The following is a 21,994-nucleotide window of genomic DNA, read 5'->3' on the forward strand; positions in this document are numbered from 1 at the left end:
TAGTTTCTTTTTTTGTTTGTTGTTTGTTTTAGTAATGTTTGGAAGCATCTCTTCTTTAATTTTTGGGAAGACTTTGTAAAGAATAAGTTTTAGCTCCTCTTTAAAGCTTGCTGGAACTCACTTGTGAAGTCGTCTGAATAAGTACTTTTATTTTGCGGGAGACTTTTGATTGCTATTTTAATTTCCCTTTGTAATTGGTCTGTTCAGGTTTTCTATTTCTTCCTGAATTAGTCTAGGAAGGTTGCATGTTTCTAAGAATTTGCTCACTTCTACCAGATTTTCCAATTTGTTTGCATAAAGTTGCTTATTGTAGTCTCCTATGATCTTCTGTATTTCTGAGATGTCTTTTGTAATTTCTCTTTATTTCCTGCTTTATTTATCAGAATTTTCTCCCATATTTCTTAGTGAGTTTAATTAGAACTTTGTTTTTAGAAATCAGAGATTCTGGAAACTGTTGCTAGCTTGCTTTTTGATGTAGTGTTTCCCTGTGGTATCTGCATTTTTGGTGTAGCAATCTATCTAGCAGACCTCAAATATATGCCTTAAGGATCTGCTCAAGCATTTTTTTGTCTTTATTGTCCTTCTCTCAGAATTTATTGAAGAAGTCTGTCTCTTAAGCTAAAATGTCAGCTATCCCTAAAACTTTCCCAGATTACTTTATTCAGTGACTTTGTTATTCTCATGGTTTTTTAGTACCTCTCATTAGCCACTAGTAGTTTGTCTCAGCTTGTTAGTTATCTCATAAACCACTAATAATTATTTCATGTCAAACTTGTTGATATATTTTTACTATTCCTTTGATATAGATATATTAAGAGTTCTAGATTTTTTTTTAAAGATTTATTTATATATGCTTATAGAACTGGGGTACAGACCAGATGTGTGGTGGGTGAGAGGATTCACCACAGATAGAGAGGGGAGCAGAACAGGCAGATTGCAAAGTACAAGTACAGTGGGCGGGTCAGGAGAGGTCTGCCATGCCATGTGGGTCAGCTCCCTGGTGGGGATCGAACTAGTGTTGCAGTGGCGTGGGAGTGCTTCATAATGCAGTGCTTTAACCTGTTGCACCACCAGGGAGAGCCCAGGGTTCTAGATTCTTTTTAACAACTGCAGAATCTCCTATGATATGCCTTCCATATAATATAAGCGTAGAGTGGGATACCTTCTGGAAACAAATAATAAAATCTCACTTAGTCACAGTAGGTTTAAAACTCACTGTTGATTTTGAATGGGGCAAGACACTTATCCTTTCTTAATCCCAGTTTCTTTCTTATTTTAATTTGGAGTTTTCTTTTCTTTCTTTTTAAGATTTACTTATTTATGCTTACAGAACTGGGGGATAGGCCAGAGCTACAGGGGTGGTGAGAGGACCTGCCAGAGACAGAGTGGGGAGCAGAATAGGCAGATTGAAAAAGTGCACTGCCAACAGGAACAGTGGGTGAGACAGGAGAGGTCTGCTGCGCCATGTGGGTCCCCTTCTTGGCCGGGGACCAAACTTGTGCTGAGGGGGCTGCGGTCAGCTTTGCAGTGCTATGCTCCAACCCTTTGCACCACCAGAGAGGGCCCTTAGAATCCCAGTTTCTTTTCTTTCTTTTTAAGATTTATTTATTTATGCATACAGAGCTGGGGTACAAGCCAGGAGATGCAGGGGCGGTGAAAGGATTACCAGAGACAGAGTGGGGAGCAGAACAGGTAGACTGATGAAGTGCACTGCTGAGAGGAGCAGCTGGCGGCCAGGAGAGGTCTGCTGTGCCATGTGGATCACCTCCTGGAAAGGCAGGCAGGGATCGAATTCATGCTGAAGTGGCTTTAGTTTCTTAAAGCTGTGCCACCAGGAAGGGCCCTTGAATCCCAGTTTCTTAACTTTGCTATCGGGAGTGATACTAACTGGCATAGTTGTCTCAACTGGATTGTTATGACGAACAATTTATTAAGACAACTTAAAATCTTTTGAAAGATGTAAGTAGGAAGACAGATCAGTAGTGGAGGGTGACTCTACATTTATTTGTCAAGATTGTTCATTTATTTTCTGTAGAATTTTTTAAAAAGTGGCAGTTTTGAGAAAGGTTGGCACTTAGTTATTTTTGCCTATGGAATATTTAGAATGATAGTGTCATAAAAAGTCAAGAATTAGGAGAGCAAATTTGTTGGAGATAAAGGGAGACCTGGACTGAGCCTTCATCTTCAGAAAACCTGGTATAAGATGAAGAGGAGCGAACACTGGGGGATAGTATGTATGGATTTTTCCAATAGAAATATATTGCTCTCCTCTTATGAGGTCACTGAAAATTACTGTTCATGTCCTCTATAGATAGTAGTACATCCTTTGTCCTGAATTGTTAATGAAACTTTTTTCTTAAATGATTTCAGCTAACCAGCTTAAATACTAAATCTTTGCTCTTTCTTTTGAAAGAGTCTTGTGACAGAATATATGTTATACATTTATTTCAGTATCAATATATAGAGAAACCCAAATCAAAACTTAAACTTAAGTTTAACTTTTCAGTTGACAGTTGTCTTACTTATGAAAATTTCTCACTGGACTTTCCAAATCTATTCCCTACTTCTCATTTCACAAAGGATTTAATTTATTGTACAAAAGTAAATACTTTATAAAGGATAAATTAGGTAAATAAATTAGAACTGTAAGAAGCTGGGTGAAGAAAGTAAAATCCTGGGTCACATTTATATACCTCAGCAAAGACTCTGTGATGTTTTGCTAGAGGTGAGCCACCAAACCGGAAAAAAAATAATGATTACATGAATCATAGTATCTAAAAGGTAAAAACAAACCAGTTGTTCAAGAGAATCATAGACATTTATGGTTCTGATGCCTTAAACAATTTCTGCTTTGAACCATCATGGAAAAGATATTTTGTGTTTAAACAGTGTCTTATTGCATGACAGATGTTTACAGGAGCTTTTACAATAACCATTGGTGTTTTTACAGTACTAAATGGCCTGAGAATATTCTTACTTCTGGTCTGTGTGTGTATGTATATATATTATAAGGCAATATGTTTTTCAACAATGTATACATGTGTTTATATGTGTGACTAGATAAATATTTCCATGATGACATTTCCTATATGGATCTGTTTTGTTATTTACGGAGCCTTTCATCTTTGCCACCATTTTTTGAGGTTAGAAATTACAATTGAAAGGCTAAGACCATAATGTCAAGTCTGTTCATAAATATAGGTCTTATATGATTTGTATAGGGTTGGCTGTAGATATAAGGAGAACAGACGATTGTCTACACTACCCCTACCATCACACACACACACAAAAATATACTTCCACTTCTTCCTGAAAAATTTTCATGTTTCTATTAAATTGTCTGCAGTTTGGTCAATTTGAAATTTCTTTAGCAGTTTCTGAAAACATATAAAAGTCTTTTAAGATATTATTGGAAGGCTTAGGACAATTTTTTTAAAGTGTGAATTCACCAATTCTTTTCCTCTAAAAACATAGCCAAAGGTAGTGGGAGTTTTGAAGAGTGGAAAGCAGCAGTAACTAGAAGATTAAAGTAGTGATTTTAGAAAAAAGGACTTTGCTATAGGACTTTAGTCATCTGTAGGGTAATAATAAGCTAACACTGTGTCTGGAAGAGAGAAGATAAAAATTTTGAAGAAATGTTGATAACAAAGAAAAACATCTACTTAACAGTGTTGATCAGTGTGCATCTTGACTCTGGTTTTCATAATTATGTGTTTAGGCTTTCTTAGTGCTTTTTTCAGGGTCTGCTGAGATATTTTGTTAGTCTGACTTGACTAAATCAGTTAGTACATTGCTTTAATCATATAGATTATTTTTTATCCTTATACTCTACTAAATCTTATTTTTCACGACTAAGTTTTATTATTTATTTTTATCTTGTAGAGTGGAAGACGAAATGTTGATTTGGACTTGGCATCATCTCATAGAAAGAAAGGTAAGTATTAAAAAATACAAATACCTGATTAAGTTCTGCTTTTAATGTTTTCTGTATTTAGATCTGATTATCATTGGGACATTATTGCAAAAATATTTAGAAGCATTTTATCCAGAAAACTTAAAATGAAGAAAAATTTTAAATCTGAGAATGTCTTGGATTTAATAATTAGTTCTATTTCTCATTTGTTATGTGTTTTGACTTTTTAAAAGTCTGGTGGGATTCCAGAAATAGAGCTTTATATTATAGGGAATTAGGTACATAATTTGCCAGGTTTTGACGCTCTGATATAGCTGCTGTAGTATAAATGTTGTTATAGGGAGAATTCTTTACCCTATTTACCTCCCATACACACATTCAAACTGTTACTTTATTCCTCTTTGTCTCATAAGATAAAGCATGTAAGAGATGAGCTGATCTTTAAACAACTTTTCTGTGAGAATTAATTTGAGTGTCATGAGAGTTAAACTTATTTTTTATAAGCTCTGTCTCAATGAATAATATAGTTAACTCTTAGTTTTATGTACAAAAAGCAGATTTAGATGCTGTAAATTCAAGAATAACTAAAAATTCTCGAAGTACTACTATGCTCTACTAACTGGCATTTCTATTAAATCCACTTAAACTGTAGTTGAAAAATATGAAATCTTAAAGTGCCAATACAGGGAGTTTTCTAAAAGTTTGTGGGAATTTTTTTCTATAATGGTATCTTTAATAAATAAAGATGAAACTTTTCTTTTGATGACTCCCTTGGTTGGGTGTTAAGTACCCATTCCTAGGGAAAAAACTGAGAAATGAGGGAAAGCAGAAATGGGGGTGGGAAAGAAGCACATATTTTTTTTATAACTGAGAAGAAACCTGCGTTTATAACCTAGATGAAGAAAGATTGATACTTCTATAAATAAAGTATGACAATATTTTATTCTTATTATATAAGGATACAAAAAATTGTTTCCTTTGGGTATTGGGAATAATAAGGACTAGAACTGATACTTGCTTTATTGAAATACTTTGAGACTGTAACATAGCTTAGATTTCTAAAAAATGTATGAGGTATTTGTGATATGAAAGAAGTTAAGCGATGTCTATATAATATAAAGTATTTGTTTTATTATTTTATAATTCTTTGAAAATTGGTAGTTCATGTACCATTTATTAGCTGGAGTATCTTTCCTTAATCATTTGACTTAGGAATTAAACTTTTGGAACACAATTACCTTCTTGATTTTGGTTAGCTTAGGTGAATGATGTTGCTAAAATGTCTGCTACATTAATAAATGTATATTATTTGTTGCTTAACAGAAGCTGACTCAAAACTGACTAGCATAAGGGATCCAAACTATAGTTTCTGACCTTTCTACTATATTATTTTAAGTGATAGTCCATTGGCTAAAATTATTCTTTACTCTCAAATCATGTTTACGGGACTCTAAATTTGAGATTCAGTCTGTGCTATTGTCAGTATGTGGGAGAGAAATCTTTAGAATAAAAGTGGTATCTTTTTCCTTGAACTAAGAATAATTTAGAATTCAAGTATAAATTATTTAGAAGTATAAATTAATACAATGTCTTAAAATTACCTCTTAAAGTTGCTACCTGTTTAAATACTTAGGCAATTATCTTTTAAGTTGATGTGGATGTATAATTCTTTTACATCTAAGTAGATGTAAATTAAATAAATCATTAATCAAAATTTTGTTTGTGGAGATTCCACTTTCTCCAAAAAACCTGAAAATTCTTTCTCCAACTTTTATTTTGTTGAAAATGGAAAAGCAAATATAGGACCCCATAAGTAATGTCTTTAATTATACATTTAGGGCATTAAAATAGGGAGACAGAATATTTATATATATTTTCATGCTATCATTTAATGTGGTAACAATTTATTTTAATAATCATTACATTTTTATGTTACCAGAGAAAATTTTTGCTTATGGCTTTGTTTATAGGGATAGATGACTAGAAGATAGAAGAATTAACTACTAAGGCAGCAAAAATAGTTATTTTTAAATCTCATTAACCCCAAAGCTTGCAAGTTCAACAATGAAATGTGTACTTAGTAATTTTATTATAATGAATTTCCTTCTAAAAAAGAAGTTAATATTGAAAATACTTTTTAGGAGATTTTGAATGGACAATTTAAATTACTTTCCCTTTTGTAGCTTTTGCATGTCTCAGTAGACCTAATTTATTAAACACCTGCTAAGAAAAATTAGAGATAGGTAAGTATTTAATTATGTCCTATTATGGATATATCAGTTCAGTTAATCATTGTGTACACATTTTTCGCTACTTTTAATATACCTCCAAAGACTTTTTATTGAGAGGGCCTAATTCCTATAATTTCAGTATTTGGCATTGAGGATACTAAGATTCATGCTGTTAAATGACTGTTGCTGCTTCTCCCCCCATCATTCCAGTTAAAGTTTCATAGATGATCTAGATCTTTCTCTAAGAAAGTGACTATGGTCAGAAGGCATAAGGCAAAGTTAGTAAATAAATTTTAATTTACCCAACTTGCTCAACTTTATAGAGCTAAATTCTAAGACCAAAGATGCCATAAATGACTTTGAGACAGGTGAAACATACTTCTGCTTGATGGTCTGAGGTAATAATAAAATTTGTATTCAATAAATGACTTTGTATTCATTAAATGGCTTGTAAACTGCTGTGTGCCAGTTCTAATCACTTCATGCAGTAACTCTTATTTCTTATAACCACTTTTCAAAACTCTTGACAAGACCTGTTAAATATATTGGTGTTTGGAACTTTAATAACTACTTAAAATATTTGCTATATTTCTACTGAATGACTTTACTGAAAGAATACTTTTTTGTAGGTACTTTAGTTTTCATATAAAGCTGAAGCTGATTTGATGAAAAATGGTGGGAATACTAAAATAACAGTTTAAGAAACAGCATCAGGAATCTTACATTTCAATTACTCTACGATTTTATTTCCAACCTCCCACCCCAAGGTCTTTTTAAATATACTGTTAGGCTTTCATTGCAAAACTAATACTGTGAAAATATGTCAGCATGTGTGTTTCATGGTATAATATGTATGGGAGAAATGCTGCTTTATTTATGCATTTCAAATTAGATTATATAAAGAAGAACAAATGTAAATGTTGTCTCCTGTATCAAATTTCTCCTTTTGTCTTCTGATTCTTGTGTGGTAGTGTATTTACTCCTTTTTGGCCAGTTGAGCCCCAGAAAAAAGAAGAGCTTCAAGCAAGTACATGATGGCATGTTTAATTTTTTTCCCCTTTTAGCTTGCCTACATATTTTATGGTTTATAAAGTATGTATTACAGCTCTGCCATGTTCATTTTGAAAATTCCATTTAAGAGCCAAAGTTGTTAAGGACAAGTAAACCATCTCAAATTTGTTGTTGGATTTTATATTTTCTTCTCACAGTAGGTGACTGAGTTAATAAGAATTGAACTTAGTAACAGTTACTCTGCAGAAACTTTTGATATGTTTTTCAGACAGTGTTTCCTGTATTCAAATAAAACAGTACAGAACAATCCAAAGATATGGTTTTTACAATTTTTTAAAAAATGACTAGGATAAGTTGTTCCTTGTTTTCATACTGTAATATTTTGTGTTTCAAAGTATTTTTGATATCAGCTTAAATATTTTGTTATGTTTTATTTTTCCTAGTGCTTTTAGATAGTGTCTTACCTGTTGTTATAGTTTACTTGTTAAGAGTTTTGTGTGGATCATACACCTAATAAATTACATATTTTAAATTAAATCTCAGCACACTATGGCTAGTGACCCAAATCTGGCCTGCAACCTGTTTTATGTAAATATGGTTTTATTTTATTTTTACAAATAGGGTTATACAGGGGCATAGGTACCCTTATTTGTTTTTGTATTAGCTATGGTTGCTTTCCCACCTCCAAAGCCCCCACAATAGTAGAGTTAAGTATGTATTACTCCAGATCCGTATGACCCACAATACCTAAAGTGTTTATTGTCTGGCTTTTTAGAGGAAAAAGATTTGCTGATCTCTGTCTTAAATTGCAGAAAGAATTTAATTTTGGAGTTAATACCCATTGTATAAAAAATTTTGAAGTCAAATAAGGCTGTTAATTATTTGTAGATTTTATATAATTGAATCTTTATGCAGGCAGGCAATTGAAAATTTCATGTGTCAGTTATCTCTGAGTTGATTAGTAAAAGAATTATGTAGCACTATCTGCTGTAAAATTAAGGCATTAGGGTTATTAAGTCAGATCAATTTCTTTAACACTCTTTTTCCTCAGTTGAGGAAGTTGGACTGGATATTCTTTAAGAGCACTTTTACTTCTATGGTTCTAATAATAATAGCTCATTACACTGTACTTTCATTTTGAAAAATAATTTGTAAGTATTATAAAACAAAAGAAATTTTCATTCTGAAATTTTATTAGACAAGTTCAATGCAAAGAGTCAAAACCTGTCTGAATTTGGGGTGCTTAAGGAAATGGGAAATTATTTTTTTAACCCTAGCCTCTCCTTTATTCTTTAAGTATAATTTTTAGTGTAATATGTATTTTTGACTTTATTCTTTAGATTTTTACTTTTTATTTTGTTTGAAAAAATATTTAGTTAATGCAGTTTGAAGAAAATTTTCAGATTGGTTCTTATTATTTTTTTAATCTTAAGAAATCTTGCCAAAACTTGATACCCAGATAAACCAAATATTTTTTATCATTCTAAATTATCTTATTAGGATACATATAAATGATTACATAGTTAGTTTATAATATTTTCTGCTTATTATAAATTTCTATGTCTGATTTTGAGGTCTGGGGTTTTACTGACACCAGTAGTAGTAATTAAAAAATAAGTTACGCAATCAGTGTTTTTGTAGGTTGTTTACTCTGTGAATGTTAATGTTTTAAGTAGTTCTTGTCCCAAATCTTTTCATCTAGTTAAGTAATACATAATTTTTTAATGCATATTTACTAGGTTCCTAAGATACATCCCTGATAGAAAAGTTTTATTAGACTGCACTCAAACAAATGACTTATGGCCACATGCAATAATGTGAATGAATATTAGCTATATTGTATTGAATAAATATATAATGAATATGCATATTAAATCTTTCCAAAACAGATTATATAAATTTTTTTTAACAAGTCAAAAATAGAGGTAAATATTTACTTGTTTTAGGAATATATGTAAGAAAAAGGAGTATCTAACAACAATAAAAACAAAGAACTGATACACTCAGACTTGGGGATAATATTATAAAAAAATATTAAGGTAGGCAGAGCCAGAGAGGTTGGAGGAGGTACAAATAGATTTAAATTGTTCAGTTTTCTAGTACTTACATTCATGTTTATTATAAATTAATATAAAAGGAGCCTGTGTATGGACAATGATGAAAGTATATCATGAGTGAAGTATTATTATTCTAATTACACACCAGAGATCAATTAAATTGGGAAAGACAAAGCTTGCAAGAATTAGACATTTATATTTTTATTTAAAGCTAGTATTGGCATATGTCTTAAGCATTTGCTGTTATGTTCAAACATTAACATTTTTGCTGCCTAATGTGAAGATTTTAGCCTCGAAAATGCCTATTGGCATAACTAATAGTATTATATTTAACAACTATTGTGACACCACTTGTTTTAAATAGATACCATATTATAGTAAATCTTACATATTCTTGTTGTGAAACTTTGCTTCCTCTATATAGGAGTTTCACAACCTGCAGCAAATATGCATAGGACATAGTGAAAGTGTTTCTTATAGTAATGAAACCTGAAGGGTGATAATATGTATCTCCTTTTGTGTAAGTTTACTTGCCCTTCTATATTCATCTTTTGGTAATGTTTCATTGCAGATATGTAGACAATCTCTACTTACTTTCGTATGATAATGTTAAATCAAATGAAGTCCTATTGCCTTACAAGCTGTGTCATAAGTGTTCCTTTTTGTTTATAAATGATGGTCTGATTTAATACTGCAAAGCATCTTAAGCTAAGCATTTTGAGAGCAGCTTCTGCCTTTCTTTTTCTTGTGGCAGCTTGTTGCTAAAGCGCTTACAAAGACACTGGTACATCAAACAGGGCTTTCTCTTTATTTTCCTACATTGCTCTAGTTTTTTGTTCCTTTGTTGTTTTTTTTTTTTTACCAAAGCATTTTGCTCAGATTCACATTTAATGCATGCATGTATTCAAACATGAGATTCCATTTCTCACCAGTTAGTATGGGTTGTAGCACTCAGCATTCATCTAGTTTCAGAATATAGGCTCTACTTGGTTGCCATTGATGCATGTTTGTTTTCTTTGTATGTAGGTCCTATGCACAGTCAATTGGAATCCCTGAGTGACTCTTGGGCTCGCCTGAAACATAGCAGAGACTGGTTATGCAACTCCTCTTACTCCTTTGAGTCTGATTTTGATCTTACCAAGACTTTGGGAGTTCACACTTTGATTGAAAATGTTGTAAGCTTTGTGAGTGGAGATGTGGGGAATGCCCCAGGTTTTAAAGAGCCAGAGGAAAGTATGTCTACAAGTCCCCAGGCCTCTATTATTGCAATGGAACAGCAACAGTTAAGGGCAGAAGTAAGTCTTTAGTATTTACTCCTTACAAGGACCTATGGAAACATAATCTGAACCACTAAATAAATAATTATAGGGAAAACTTTCTTCTTTTTTTTCATTCTTTGCCCCCCTGTTCTTCCCTCTTTCTTCCACAAGTTGCTTTGTGACTTCACTTTCTTCACTAAAATGCCATGCTTTACTTGAACTTGATGGAAGTGCATTTCTAATTACCATTTTTAAAACAAGATACTCTTTAAGTCTTTCCTTGTCTCTTGAAAATTAGACTCAAAACTGGCTGGTGACCACAGGGATCTTCTTTTCAGATCACTGACACTTTTGTCTTCATTTAAAATGGAATTAGATTAGAACATAACAGTAATAATGATGAATGTTAAAATCAGTGAGCAGAATTTTAAGAATTCAGGATTTTCCCATAGCCACAAAGTATCTCCTTAAAATATTCGTTAATGATTGTCTACAATTCTTTGGTACTTTCTCTTGAAGGAGGAGGGGCTTAATTTCCCTCTCCCTGAGAGTAAACTGAATTTATTCTCAGGTCTCACAATTAGAGTATGAAGTAGGGAGAATAGGAATACCAGTTTTACATTGCAGAAACTTGGCAGACATCACTCGTATGTTGATATAATTTATCCCTAATAATAATAATGTAGTGAGGAGACTATAGTACTCATATGAAAACCCATAACTGTAATCCAAGTTGGAGAAACCCAAGTTGAGGCACATTATTTAAAATACATGAAAAGCTCTTCCAGAGTATCAAGGACATGAAAATTAAAGGAAAGCTAAGAAACCATTATCGACTAAAGGAGTCTAAGGAAGCATGACAACTAAATGTTATGTGAAAATCCCATATAGGGTCCTGGAACAGAAATGGGACATTATGGAAAAATAAAGTCTGTAGTCTAGTCAGTAATATTGTACCAATGTTAATTTCTTAGTTTTCATGTATATATATCAGCCGTTAACTTAAGGAGAATGGTATAGGGAGCTCTGTGCTATCTTAACAACTCTTACAGAAGTACAAAATTATTTCAAAGTAGTTTATTAAAAAAAGAAAATGGAAGGACTGATTGACTACTGTGGTGGATATTGTCCTAGGAAAGACAGCCAGAAATCCAAGAGAAGTGTAGAGAAATCTTTCAGAAGTATTTGTTGGAATTCTTGAAATAAAGAGTATTTATTTTGTATGAATATTGTAAGTAAAGATAGCAGCAACAATACTACCTACGTTTTTGAAACCTATACATGTAATCTCATGAGAATAATAGTAGCTCTATGAGTAGGTTAAAAAAAGTATTATTTGCCTCATGTTGTGTATGAAGAACCAAGATGCAGGAAGTTGTACTTCCCAAAGCCACACCTTAAAATCAGGTTTCTTGCTTGCTAGTTGACTAATTTTCCTCTTAGATTACATAACCTCTTTTCTATCAATGAAGTCTTATAAAGTTTTTAGAGATATTTTGATTTTCAAAAGTCATAATAAATGCTATAATATAGACTTCTAAGAATTGTGAGAATCTTCTTTGTGGGGACAGGAAAATTTGTGACATGCATATTTCATCTGTGTCTCAGTTCAGAGAAGAACTCTAAAGTAGTTTTTTTGTTTTTTGTTTTTTGTTTTTTACCTTTCTTAAGCTTCGTTTAGAGGCACTTCATCAGATCCTTGTTCTGTTGTCTGGCATGGAGGAAAAAGGTAGCATTTCTCTGGCTGGAAGTAGGTCGAGCTCGGGCCTCCAGTCATCTACGCTGCTCACATCTGTAAGGTTACAGTTTCTGGCAGGGTGCTTTGGTTTAGGCACTGTTGGACTTGCAGGAGCCAAAGGGGAGAGTGGTCGATTACATCATTATCAGGTAGGTAATAGAACTGTTGTGTGACAACAGCACCTTGTAGTACATTCAAATTTTTGACCATTTTACATAACCACTTTAATAATGCTAAACTTTTTATTATTTAAGATTGAGATTTAAAAGTATAAAGACTTTTAGATATCTTTTAAAGATACCTCATTGGTTTAGTGTATATAGTTGGGATTAGTTGTGTTATGACATTCAGTGTATCATACTGTTTTGTACTTGTAGAATTTTTGCTGTCTCAGTTTTATTTATCCTTAGCTAAATTGGATAGAGATAGATCTAAGTTGTGTTTTTTGAGAGAATGGGTTTTAAGAATTTACATTTAAGAAATGATCATTTTACCAGGTTTTTCTGTTTGAAATTTTTTTTCTGAGGTATTCTCTATATGTCTTCCATAGAGAGGAAAAATTGCTTATTGGAAAGGTAAAAGATTAGATAGAATGAGGAATTACCAGGCATTTAAAATAAATTTATTACAAAAATTATATAATGAATTATACTAAGTAATTTAAAACCACTATAGGTTCTAACATAGACTAGAGATAAAATGCTGTTGCTTTTATTTGGCTAGGAGGTACTATTTTTGTAAATCTTTATGTGTAACTCAGGATGGAATCAGAGCAGCTAAGAGAAATATTCAGATTGAAATCCAGGTGGCTGTGCATAAAATTTATCAACAGTTGTCTGCTACCCTAGAGAGAGCTCTCCAAGCAAACAAGCATCACATCGGTGAGTTATTGTCCCTGCAAATACAGGATACAAGTTACATTTTGACCTGAAGTTATACTAGATAGCTAAAACTCTGTACCTTGTATTTAACATTAATACATCAACTTACAAATAAAGAACAAATAAATGAAAATGTAATAGTGTTATATATAACTAGTTATATTTTGGAATATGATTTGTTTTAGTAAATGTGTAATTTATTTCAAAGAAAATTCTCAGTATTCTTCTTTCTTTCTTTTTCAGAAGCCCAGCAGCGTCTCCTTTTGGTTACAGTTTTCTCCCTGAGTGTTCACTATCAACCAGTGGATGTTTCTTTGGCAATTTCTACTGGTCTGCTAAATGTGCTATCACAGTTATGTGGCACAGACACCATGTTAGGACAACCCTTGCAGTTGTTGCCAAAGACTGGTGTTTCCCAGCTTAGCACAGCTTTGAAAGTGGCTAGTACAAGATTGCTCCAGATTCTGGCCATCACTACAGGGTGAGACATGTAGATGTCTTGAGAGACCTATGTGGGGCCTGGTCTTTTCACATTTTAGTAATTTCTTTATCCCCCTAATCTCTTTTATGTGTTTAAGTACATTTGCCTTTCTGTGTTACTACTTTTTTTTTTTTTAATATAGGACCTATGCTGATAAACTGAGTCCCAAAGTAGTTCAGTCCTTGTTGGATCTTCTCTGTAGTCAATTGAAGAATTTGTTGTCCCAAGCTGGTGTACTGCTTATGGCCTCTTTTGGAGAAGGGGAAAGAGAAGAGGGTGAAGAAGAAAAAAAAGTTGATTCTAGTGGAGAAATGGAGAAAAGAGATTTTAGAGGTATCATAATTTTTTTTCTGTGGCAAGCACTTTTTGAGTTCCCATTGTGTGCCTGTCATTAGAATATAGACTTCTTTCTGTCATGAGGCTTAAGAGGATTTTTATTTGTTCAGTTACAAACCCTTTTTTCTTCCAATAAATATAATCTGAATATACTTCTGACTAAGCGTCCTGTCCTTAGTCTGTTAACTAATGCAGTGACCACACTGCTCACTCCCTTGGTTCAGTCTCTTCTTGGCTATCCTGGCCCTAGAATCTGTTAAGTTCTACATGACTGGTACCCTCAGGTTGTTTTCTTAGAATTTTATATTAGCGACCATCTCTAACCAAAATCTTAGCTTAAGTGTTCTTCAAGAACCAAAGGTTTTAATATTCGAATGGTTTAGAGTTAGAAGCACTGAACTAGTGAAGCTGTTTTGTTCCCTAATCAAACAAAATTTTTCCTTATACTTAACCATCATCGTTTTTGGTTGCTGTTTGAGTTTCTGTTTATAGCTTTAAGAAACTACTATGAAATTTGTATTTCAGCAGAACATAAACCCTCAGAAGCAGAATTACTACAGGTGTCATGTAATTAAGGAAATAAAGATCTAAAGCTGATTGTTTTTTATAGATTTTTATTTATTTATGCACACAGAACTGGGGTACAGACCAGAGGTTCAGGGGCAGTGAGAGGATTCACCAGAGATGGAGTAAGGAGCAGAACAGGCAGATTGACAAAATATACTGCTAAGGGGAGCAGCGGGTGAGACAGAAGAGGTCTGCCTCACCATGTGATCACCTCCGGGGCCGGGGACCAAACTGTAGTGGCCGCGGCCAGTTTGCAGTGCTGTGTCCTAACCCATTGTGCCAACAGGTGGACCACTGGTCATTTATTTTTTAAGTTTGAACCTACCATATCTTATTAATATAATAAACTTGGGGAGCCCTTTTCTGCATTAGGTAATAGGTGAATGGATTAATGGACAATGATGGACAGGTAGATAGAATAAGTTGTTTAACTATTCTGACTTCCAATTCACTTTTCAGTAAAGTAAGGTTAATAGAACCAGCCTCCTAAAACTGTTATGAGGATTAAGTAATTTAATCCATGTAATGTACTTAGGGCAGTATCTGGCATATAATGAGAGCTGTGGATATTAATACTGAAATATATAACTGATAGTAAAAATTAAAGTAATACTTAATATTGTTAAATTGGTAGTAAAAATTAAAGTAATACTTAATATTAAGTTGGTAGATAAAGGAAATATCCAAAATACCAAATGATAAAGCATTATCTTTGTGCTCAAAAACAGTCTAGGACAATGAGGAAGGCAGATATATAAGCAAATAATTGTACAGAAGATGTATCTTCTGAGTGTAATGAAGAAGCACAGAAGAAATATCTAAATTTCTTTAGAATCTAGGACAATTTATGAGTCTAATTAAGGACAGGCTTTTAATTTCAGAGACTGAAGCAGTAGCCAATTTCTCTTACATATATAGAAAGCACAGTGCTTATACAACAAGAATGGGCATACTTATAAGGTATAATAAAACAAGTCTTTTGTTTATTGCCTCCAGTTTTCCTGAGAATCAGTGGGGAATACAGGGTTGTTAAGGTAACAGATTCTTCCCACGCTTTGCTGAGTACTATCTATCTATATCTATCTATATATATAGATATATATACACACTTATATATATACACACTTATATATATATGGGTATATATATAGGAAACTCAGCTTAATAGTTTCTTAAAAAATTGCATCTTTCCATACCCAGATAAAGTGCCTTCTCTAAGTGAATCTTGACAGGGGTTAACAGTAGACTGTGTCCAGGCCCATTCCTCTCAGGTTTACCTAGAGACAATGCCTTTGCGCTCACTTTTTATGGGGATGACTACATTGTGAGCAGTTCTGTTCTACAGTGGCCTGGTATTCAGAGGTAGGCTGCCCAGGTATTAACCCCACAGACCCTCTATAATACTTAACTAGAATGTAAGAATTTTAAACTAAAAGCTGAGTATTTTCATTTCAAATATAGTATTGATACTGAAATAAGGGCTCTAGGTATTTTATTTTAGAGAAACTTGCAGGGAGTGAAGGTAGGGGGGGTAGGAAGAGGACCTCATAAAGGAGATTTCCCAGGGATCTCTACTAAGATTTCATAGAAGAGGTAGCTTTTGAACTGAATTTTGAAGGAACACATAAGAACAAAATTGGAATGAGATAATATGAGTACCCAGGGCAAGATGATAATGTTATGTTCTTCAAGCTAATATTATAAAAAGTATTGCTTATTAGTATAAGAGTTAAAAAAAGAGGTAGAGTACAGTGTAGAAGAATACAGAGACATTCTCAGCTTTTTTTCCAGTTGTCCCTGGCATTTTAGTTTTATCACAGACTTGTACATTCATCTCAGCAAATGAGAAGTTCTCTAGTTAACTAGATGCCTATGAAGGTAGATTACTGGTCGTCTAGTATGTCTTCTGGTGGGGGCGGGAGCCATCCTTTCTATCACGTAGCTAGTTATGATTTTTCATATTTTAGTACTCCTTAGACTGACATTTAGTACTCCAACATTGACATTTTGGGTAGCTACCCCACTGGTGCACTTCCCTCACTCTGATTAGGACTTTGCCAGGGTAAGGAGGTGTGGAGGGTGTTGGAAACAATGAGAAGAGTGACCTAATATAGGGGGCAGTATTCATATGGTGGAGAAACTGGGTAGATTGGTTAGGGCAAGTTTATGTGAAAGCTCTTATATAGTAGTCTTAACTCAGGGAAACCAAGCCCAGACCCAGAAATTGATTTCTTTGTAGAGTCTGAACACACAAAATCTGTTTTAGAGACGTGGTTCTTAATTTGATTGGACTGGAGGAGGAGGGCAGAAATTTCACTATATAAATATTCCATATACATGATTTTTTATGTAGTTTTGGGGTTAACAGACCACGTCCCTCTACTTCTATTCAATCAAATTCTAAATTCTGGTAGAGAACTCTTGCTTTTTAGAATAGCAGGAAAAGAAAAAGCATAAAAATGAGCACACACTTGATCCTAGTCGTCCCTTTAATCCTCCACAGTTACAAAGATATTTTTGTTTGGCTTTATTTTCTGAACTTTTGCCATTCTTTTTTAAATTTTAAGGGTTCAAAAGCTTATTGACAACATATATTTTTAATTAGGTTTGTGTTTAACGTGAGCTATATAGTGTAAGAATATTTCCAGTTGACCTTTGGTAGTAAAGTAACCATGTCTCATCACTCTGCAGCTGCTATTCGAAAACAACATGCTGCTGAACTACATCTGGGGGATTTTTTAGTTTTTCTTCGTAGAGTTGTATCTTCTAAAGCAATTCAGTCAAAAATGGCTTCCCCAAAGTGGACAGAGGTGCTTCTAAACATAGCATCCCAGAAATGTTCTTCAGGTAAATGACCTTTGTCTCTATTTTAGAGTATTTTTATGCATCACATGGTATTTTATTCAGATAATGTTAGACTTTAACAACATTAAATGTGCTCTTGAGCTAAGACTTCTTTCGTTTTACAAAAGTATTTATTTGATCCAGTGAAAACGAATTTCAGTAGTAAAAATTGATAGGAATTAATAGAAAATAGCATTGGAGAAGATAATGAATTTGAATGAAATATTTAATTTTACAAGAATTGTTTATAATAATAAACATAGAGAATATATTTAACATAATAATTTGGCACAGATTTTTCTACCACACTTCTTCAATTATCAAAATGCAGATTTGAATTTGTCCATTCTGTCTTAACAGTGACAGTTTTTCTAATGTTTTGATTATAACTTCGGATTGTGTGCTCCCTACATGAGTTTATGTAATAAGCTTCTCTGCTAGTTGTTAGTCTGAAGTATGACATGCTTGATTAGATTATTGTCAGTCTTTATCTGTTGTTTTTAAATTTTGTAAAATACACATAAAGTTAAATTGACCATTTCAACCATTTAAGTGTATAATCAGTAACATTCAGTGAATTCACAGTCTTGTTGAACCATCAGTGTTCTCTTTTCCAGAACTTTTCCACCATCCCTAGTCTTAACAGTATGCTAAAAGATAATGTAATCTTCCATGGTACATGTTACTTTATATTATGTATTCTTAATACACTTTAGTAGTTTTCTTTAACAAATATAACTTAGCCTAGCTTCCCCCTTTTTTAATAAAAATGAGGATTATGGAATATTGATTAATGTGCAAGAACATAAAGATCAGATATTCATTTACTTTCAACTGGCTTTATTGTAGTAATGGGTATAAACAGAGCACCAGCATCTGTCTCTACATTTGCTCACTTTAGAAAAATACAAACTGCTTATCTCTACACTAACACTAATACTGTGAGGTAGGCACACCTTGTAGAGAAGAAGAAAAAGTGAAAGTTTTGATAAGTCTGAGCTTTAGATTTGAACAGACCTATTTAAAATTCTGCGTCTATAAACTGTGTGACTTTCATCAAGTGACTTTTCAACATACTTTCTTGTAAGCAAAACGGAAGACATATCGCTTATAAAAATTAATGGAGTTAATATAGCATAAAATGCATAGTATAGTATCTGGCTCCAGGTAGTTATGATAGTGCTTTTCCCTTTGTATATACTTAAAAACTGAAACAAACAATAACAGTTTTATACATTAGTGGGTATAAGACGAGTCTACAATTCTTGAAGTAGTGTTCCACCCATAAATCTTTATAGCAACTACACATTTTTCCAAAGAGTTCATTTAAATTTGAATGATAATAAAAATGTCTTCATAATAGTTGATATTAAGACTGATAATAGAAAAAGTCTTTGGCTTCCTTCTAGGTATTCCTCTAGTTGGTAACTTAAGAACAAGGCTCCTCGCACTTCATGTCCTTGAGGCTGTGCTACCAGCTTGTGAATCTGGTGTAGAAGATGATCAAATGGCCCAGGTTTCTGTTTTCAAGTTATATAAAGATGTTTTCACATTTGTAACATAATTCACCTAAAATCTAAACTTAGTCTTTTCAGTTGTAAATATTCTTTCATTCAGTAGCAAAACTTCTACTTCTGAGATTGCTTTCACTATTATCTCATCTTTAAGCAAGGAAAAAGAGAAATTAAGTTTAAGGAGTGTAAGGGGTAGGGGAATAGTGATATTTGCAAGATCAGAAGAAAAGGTCTGTAGAATTTCTTACTAGGCTTGGCCCTCTAAAGAGAGAATTATGTAATGTTGTAAGGCCTAGTCAGAGGTCCATATAATGTAACTGTACAAGGCAAAAGAATACACTTTCCAGTTGGTTAATAATCTTTCTAAGAAAAGAGCTATTTAACTTACAGCTGCCCAGAATTGCTGTTGAACATGTTATAATCAAATGTGGTTTAATTATTAGAATTAGATGATTTATCTTCTGTGTAAATACATAAAATTGCCTTTTACAAATTTTGTCATTCATTTTCCTTAAATAAAACAGGTTGTTGAATGCTTATTTTCTCTTCTGTCGGACTGTATGTGGGAGACTCCCATCGCTCAGGCAAAACATGCTATTCAGATAAAGGAAAAAGAACAAGAAATGAAATTACAGGTAATTGATTCTTCTGAAAAGGTAATTTTAGACAGTGCAAATGAATAGCCTGTCCCCTGTTTCTGGATCCCTTTATTTCTGAGGTACCTTGTACTATCAGCTATTCCTTCCCCTTTCCATACTCTTGGCTGCTTCTCCACAGGTTCTTTCCCTTCAGCTTATAAACATCTCTCATCTCCACTCTCTTAAATCCCTTCCTTATCTTCTTTCCAGTCTTTCATTCATAAACTTTTTGGAAGTGTAATCTTATTAATGGCCACTCCTTCTTATAATTTCTTGAATCCAGTTTTTTTTTTTATCTTCCTTCAAAGCACAATTTTTTAAAATATTTATTTATGCATACAAGAACTAGGGTACAGGCCAGAGGTACAGGAGGTAGTGGTGAAAGGATCCACCAGATACAGAGTGGGGAACAGAACAGGCAGATGCACTAAAATAACACTGCTGAGGGCAACAGTGGGCAAGACAGGAGAGGTCTGCTGTGCCCTGTGGGCCACCTCTCAGGCCATGGATCAACCTTGGTCCTGCACTGGCTGTGGACAGCTTCATAGTGCTGCTCTTTAACCCCCTGGTGATTTAAATGTAATTTAATTATTAGAATCCTCAATTAGAGGATATGTATGTATAGTCTTTTTTTTTTTTTTTAAGTTTAGCTTTTGTTTCTAAGGACTCTTAATCAGAGGGCCATACTTTTCACTTAGTTGTTCCCACCAATTGTTAACCACCATATAGGAAAATCATCATGATTAGAGCCCTAAAAGCATAGTGATTAAACATCAAAGTTTAAGTGCTGAGTTTTAAATACAGGGTACACTTTTTATACACATCTTGTTTGATCTCTGAAAACTAATTTTCTGTTGTTTTCAAACACTATCTTTCACAGATCTTCATAGTCCCTCTAGCATTCCTTGAGTTCTTTTGAAGGCAGCTTTTCTTTGGTGCCACTTTCTCCTTGTCTCTATCCAAAAATCTCTTGTTCTTTAGAGTTTTAACTTTTCCAACAATCTTAATCACACCCATCATCATTTTCACCTATATGCAATACCTTCCAAACTTGAATACTAGCCCAGGTTGTTTCCTCTTAAAACTTCTTTACTTTCTATTTCATTTTCAAATGGTGTACCACCTAGCTTCCTAGATCCCCACTTCTAAATTTCCACTGAATTCTTGGGTATTCTAGACTCTCTGAATGTCCCCATCCATGTGATCACAGGTCATACTAATTCTGCCTCTTAAGTTGTTTTCGAATCTGTTCCAGCTACCTTAATTCTTCTTAATACTTGGTTTCCATGATTCCATACATTTTCTGGTTTTCCCTTCTATTTCAATACAGTGGTCTGTTCTCATTATACTTTGTTGATTCTTCCTCTTTTGTTTAATTGTTGGAGTATCCTGAGACTTGGTCCCAAGACCTCCTTTTTTCCCCAACAGTCACCATTGGTATTTTCCTGTATCCATCAAAACCTTGAGCCCAAATTTTAAATTTCAGTTCTGACAGTTTTCCTGAATTTCAGATTTACCCATGTTTTTTATGTCTTACCAATTAAGTGATAATTTAAAAGCCACCCCAGACTTAGTAGTATCCATAGTTCTATCACATCGTGGTCATTCCCCAGACTTACTCTTTTTCCTAGTTAGTGACTAATCCAAAACATCAAAGCAGCATCTTGATTATTTTCTACCATGCTTGCAACCTCCATTTTCTCCATCCATACAATCTCCAAATCCTGTTGACTCCTCTGTAAAACACAACTTGGATTTGCCTACCTTCTATTCATCTATTATTACCATATCACAGGCCACTCATATGTCTGGCCTGGACTATGCAATCACCTTCTCACTGGTCTTACTAAAGTCCATTCTCTACTTAAGATCCAAGGTGATCTTTCAAAATGATAAAATAGAGCACAGTCATCCCTTGCTTAAACTCTCATATGGTTTCTCATCATCTGTGAGACAAAATCTAGAACTCCCTGTCCTCTGCACCTTTTCTCACTATACTGTGTATAACTGGCCTTCTTCCTGTTTCTTGAACATACTATATTATTCCTGCCTTTAGGCGTGGACTGGCTATTCTTTGTACTTGAAAAACTTCCCTCAGATGTATCTCAGAGGTAAACTTACTCTTACCATTCAGGTCTCAACCTAATTATTACTTTGTCAGAGAAGCTTTTCCTGATCACTCAATCAAAAGTTAATTGCTATACATGCTTGTTATGTCATCTGTTTAATTTCAGAATAGTACTTACCCGATATTCCTTGCTTTATTTTCTGCCTGCCTCTTCCAAATATAAGTGTTCTGAAGCAGAGACCTTTTCTCTCTTATATACTGTTGAATATATAGAACTTGGTAGAATGCCTGACACATAGTAAATGCTTAATACTTGTTGAATTAATAATGAACTGCTCTCAGTATTTCTTACCCAAACTCTTGAAGTAATCTCTTGATTGTTCTTTCTTCCTCATACTGTACATTGCTGATAAAATGATGTATATAATATATAGATCTGATAAGGGATGCTGAATA

At 33.5% G+C, this 21,994-nt stretch overlaps 1 protein-coding gene across 1 annotated transcript in view; it reads left to right on the forward strand.

Annotated features, from left to right (window-relative positions):
* Nucleotides 1–21,994, forward strand: part of HERC1 (HECT and RLD domain containing E3 ubiquitin protein ligase family member 1) — a 140,964-nt gene that overhangs the window by 48,678 nt on the left and 70,292 nt on the right. The window contains exons 24-32 of the mRNA XM_012728527.1: nucleotides 3,883–3,934; nucleotides 10,239–10,507; nucleotides 12,143–12,358; nucleotides 12,970–13,090; nucleotides 13,334–13,571; nucleotides 13,714–13,904; nucleotides 17,166–17,321; nucleotides 18,728–18,834; nucleotides 19,357–19,467. Coding sequence (XP_012583981.1) covers nucleotides 3,883–3,934; nucleotides 10,239–10,507; nucleotides 12,143–12,358; nucleotides 12,970–13,090; nucleotides 13,334–13,571; nucleotides 13,714–13,904; nucleotides 17,166–17,321; nucleotides 18,728–18,834; nucleotides 19,357–19,467 — 1,461 coding nt within the window. The remainder of the gene's footprint in view (nucleotides 1–3,882; nucleotides 3,935–10,238; nucleotides 10,508–12,142; nucleotides 12,359–12,969; nucleotides 13,091–13,333; nucleotides 13,572–13,713; nucleotides 13,905–17,165; nucleotides 17,322–18,727; nucleotides 18,835–19,356; nucleotides 19,468–21,994) is intronic.

This window comes from Condylura cristata, unplaced genomic scaffold, assembly GCF_000260355.1.
Source record: "Condylura cristata isolate star-nosed mole 26May11 unplaced genomic scaffold, ConCri1.0 scaffold00023, whole genome shotgun sequence".
Classification (NCBI taxonomy): Eukaryota; Metazoa; Chordata; class Mammalia; order Eulipotyphla; family Talpidae; genus Condylura; species Condylura cristata.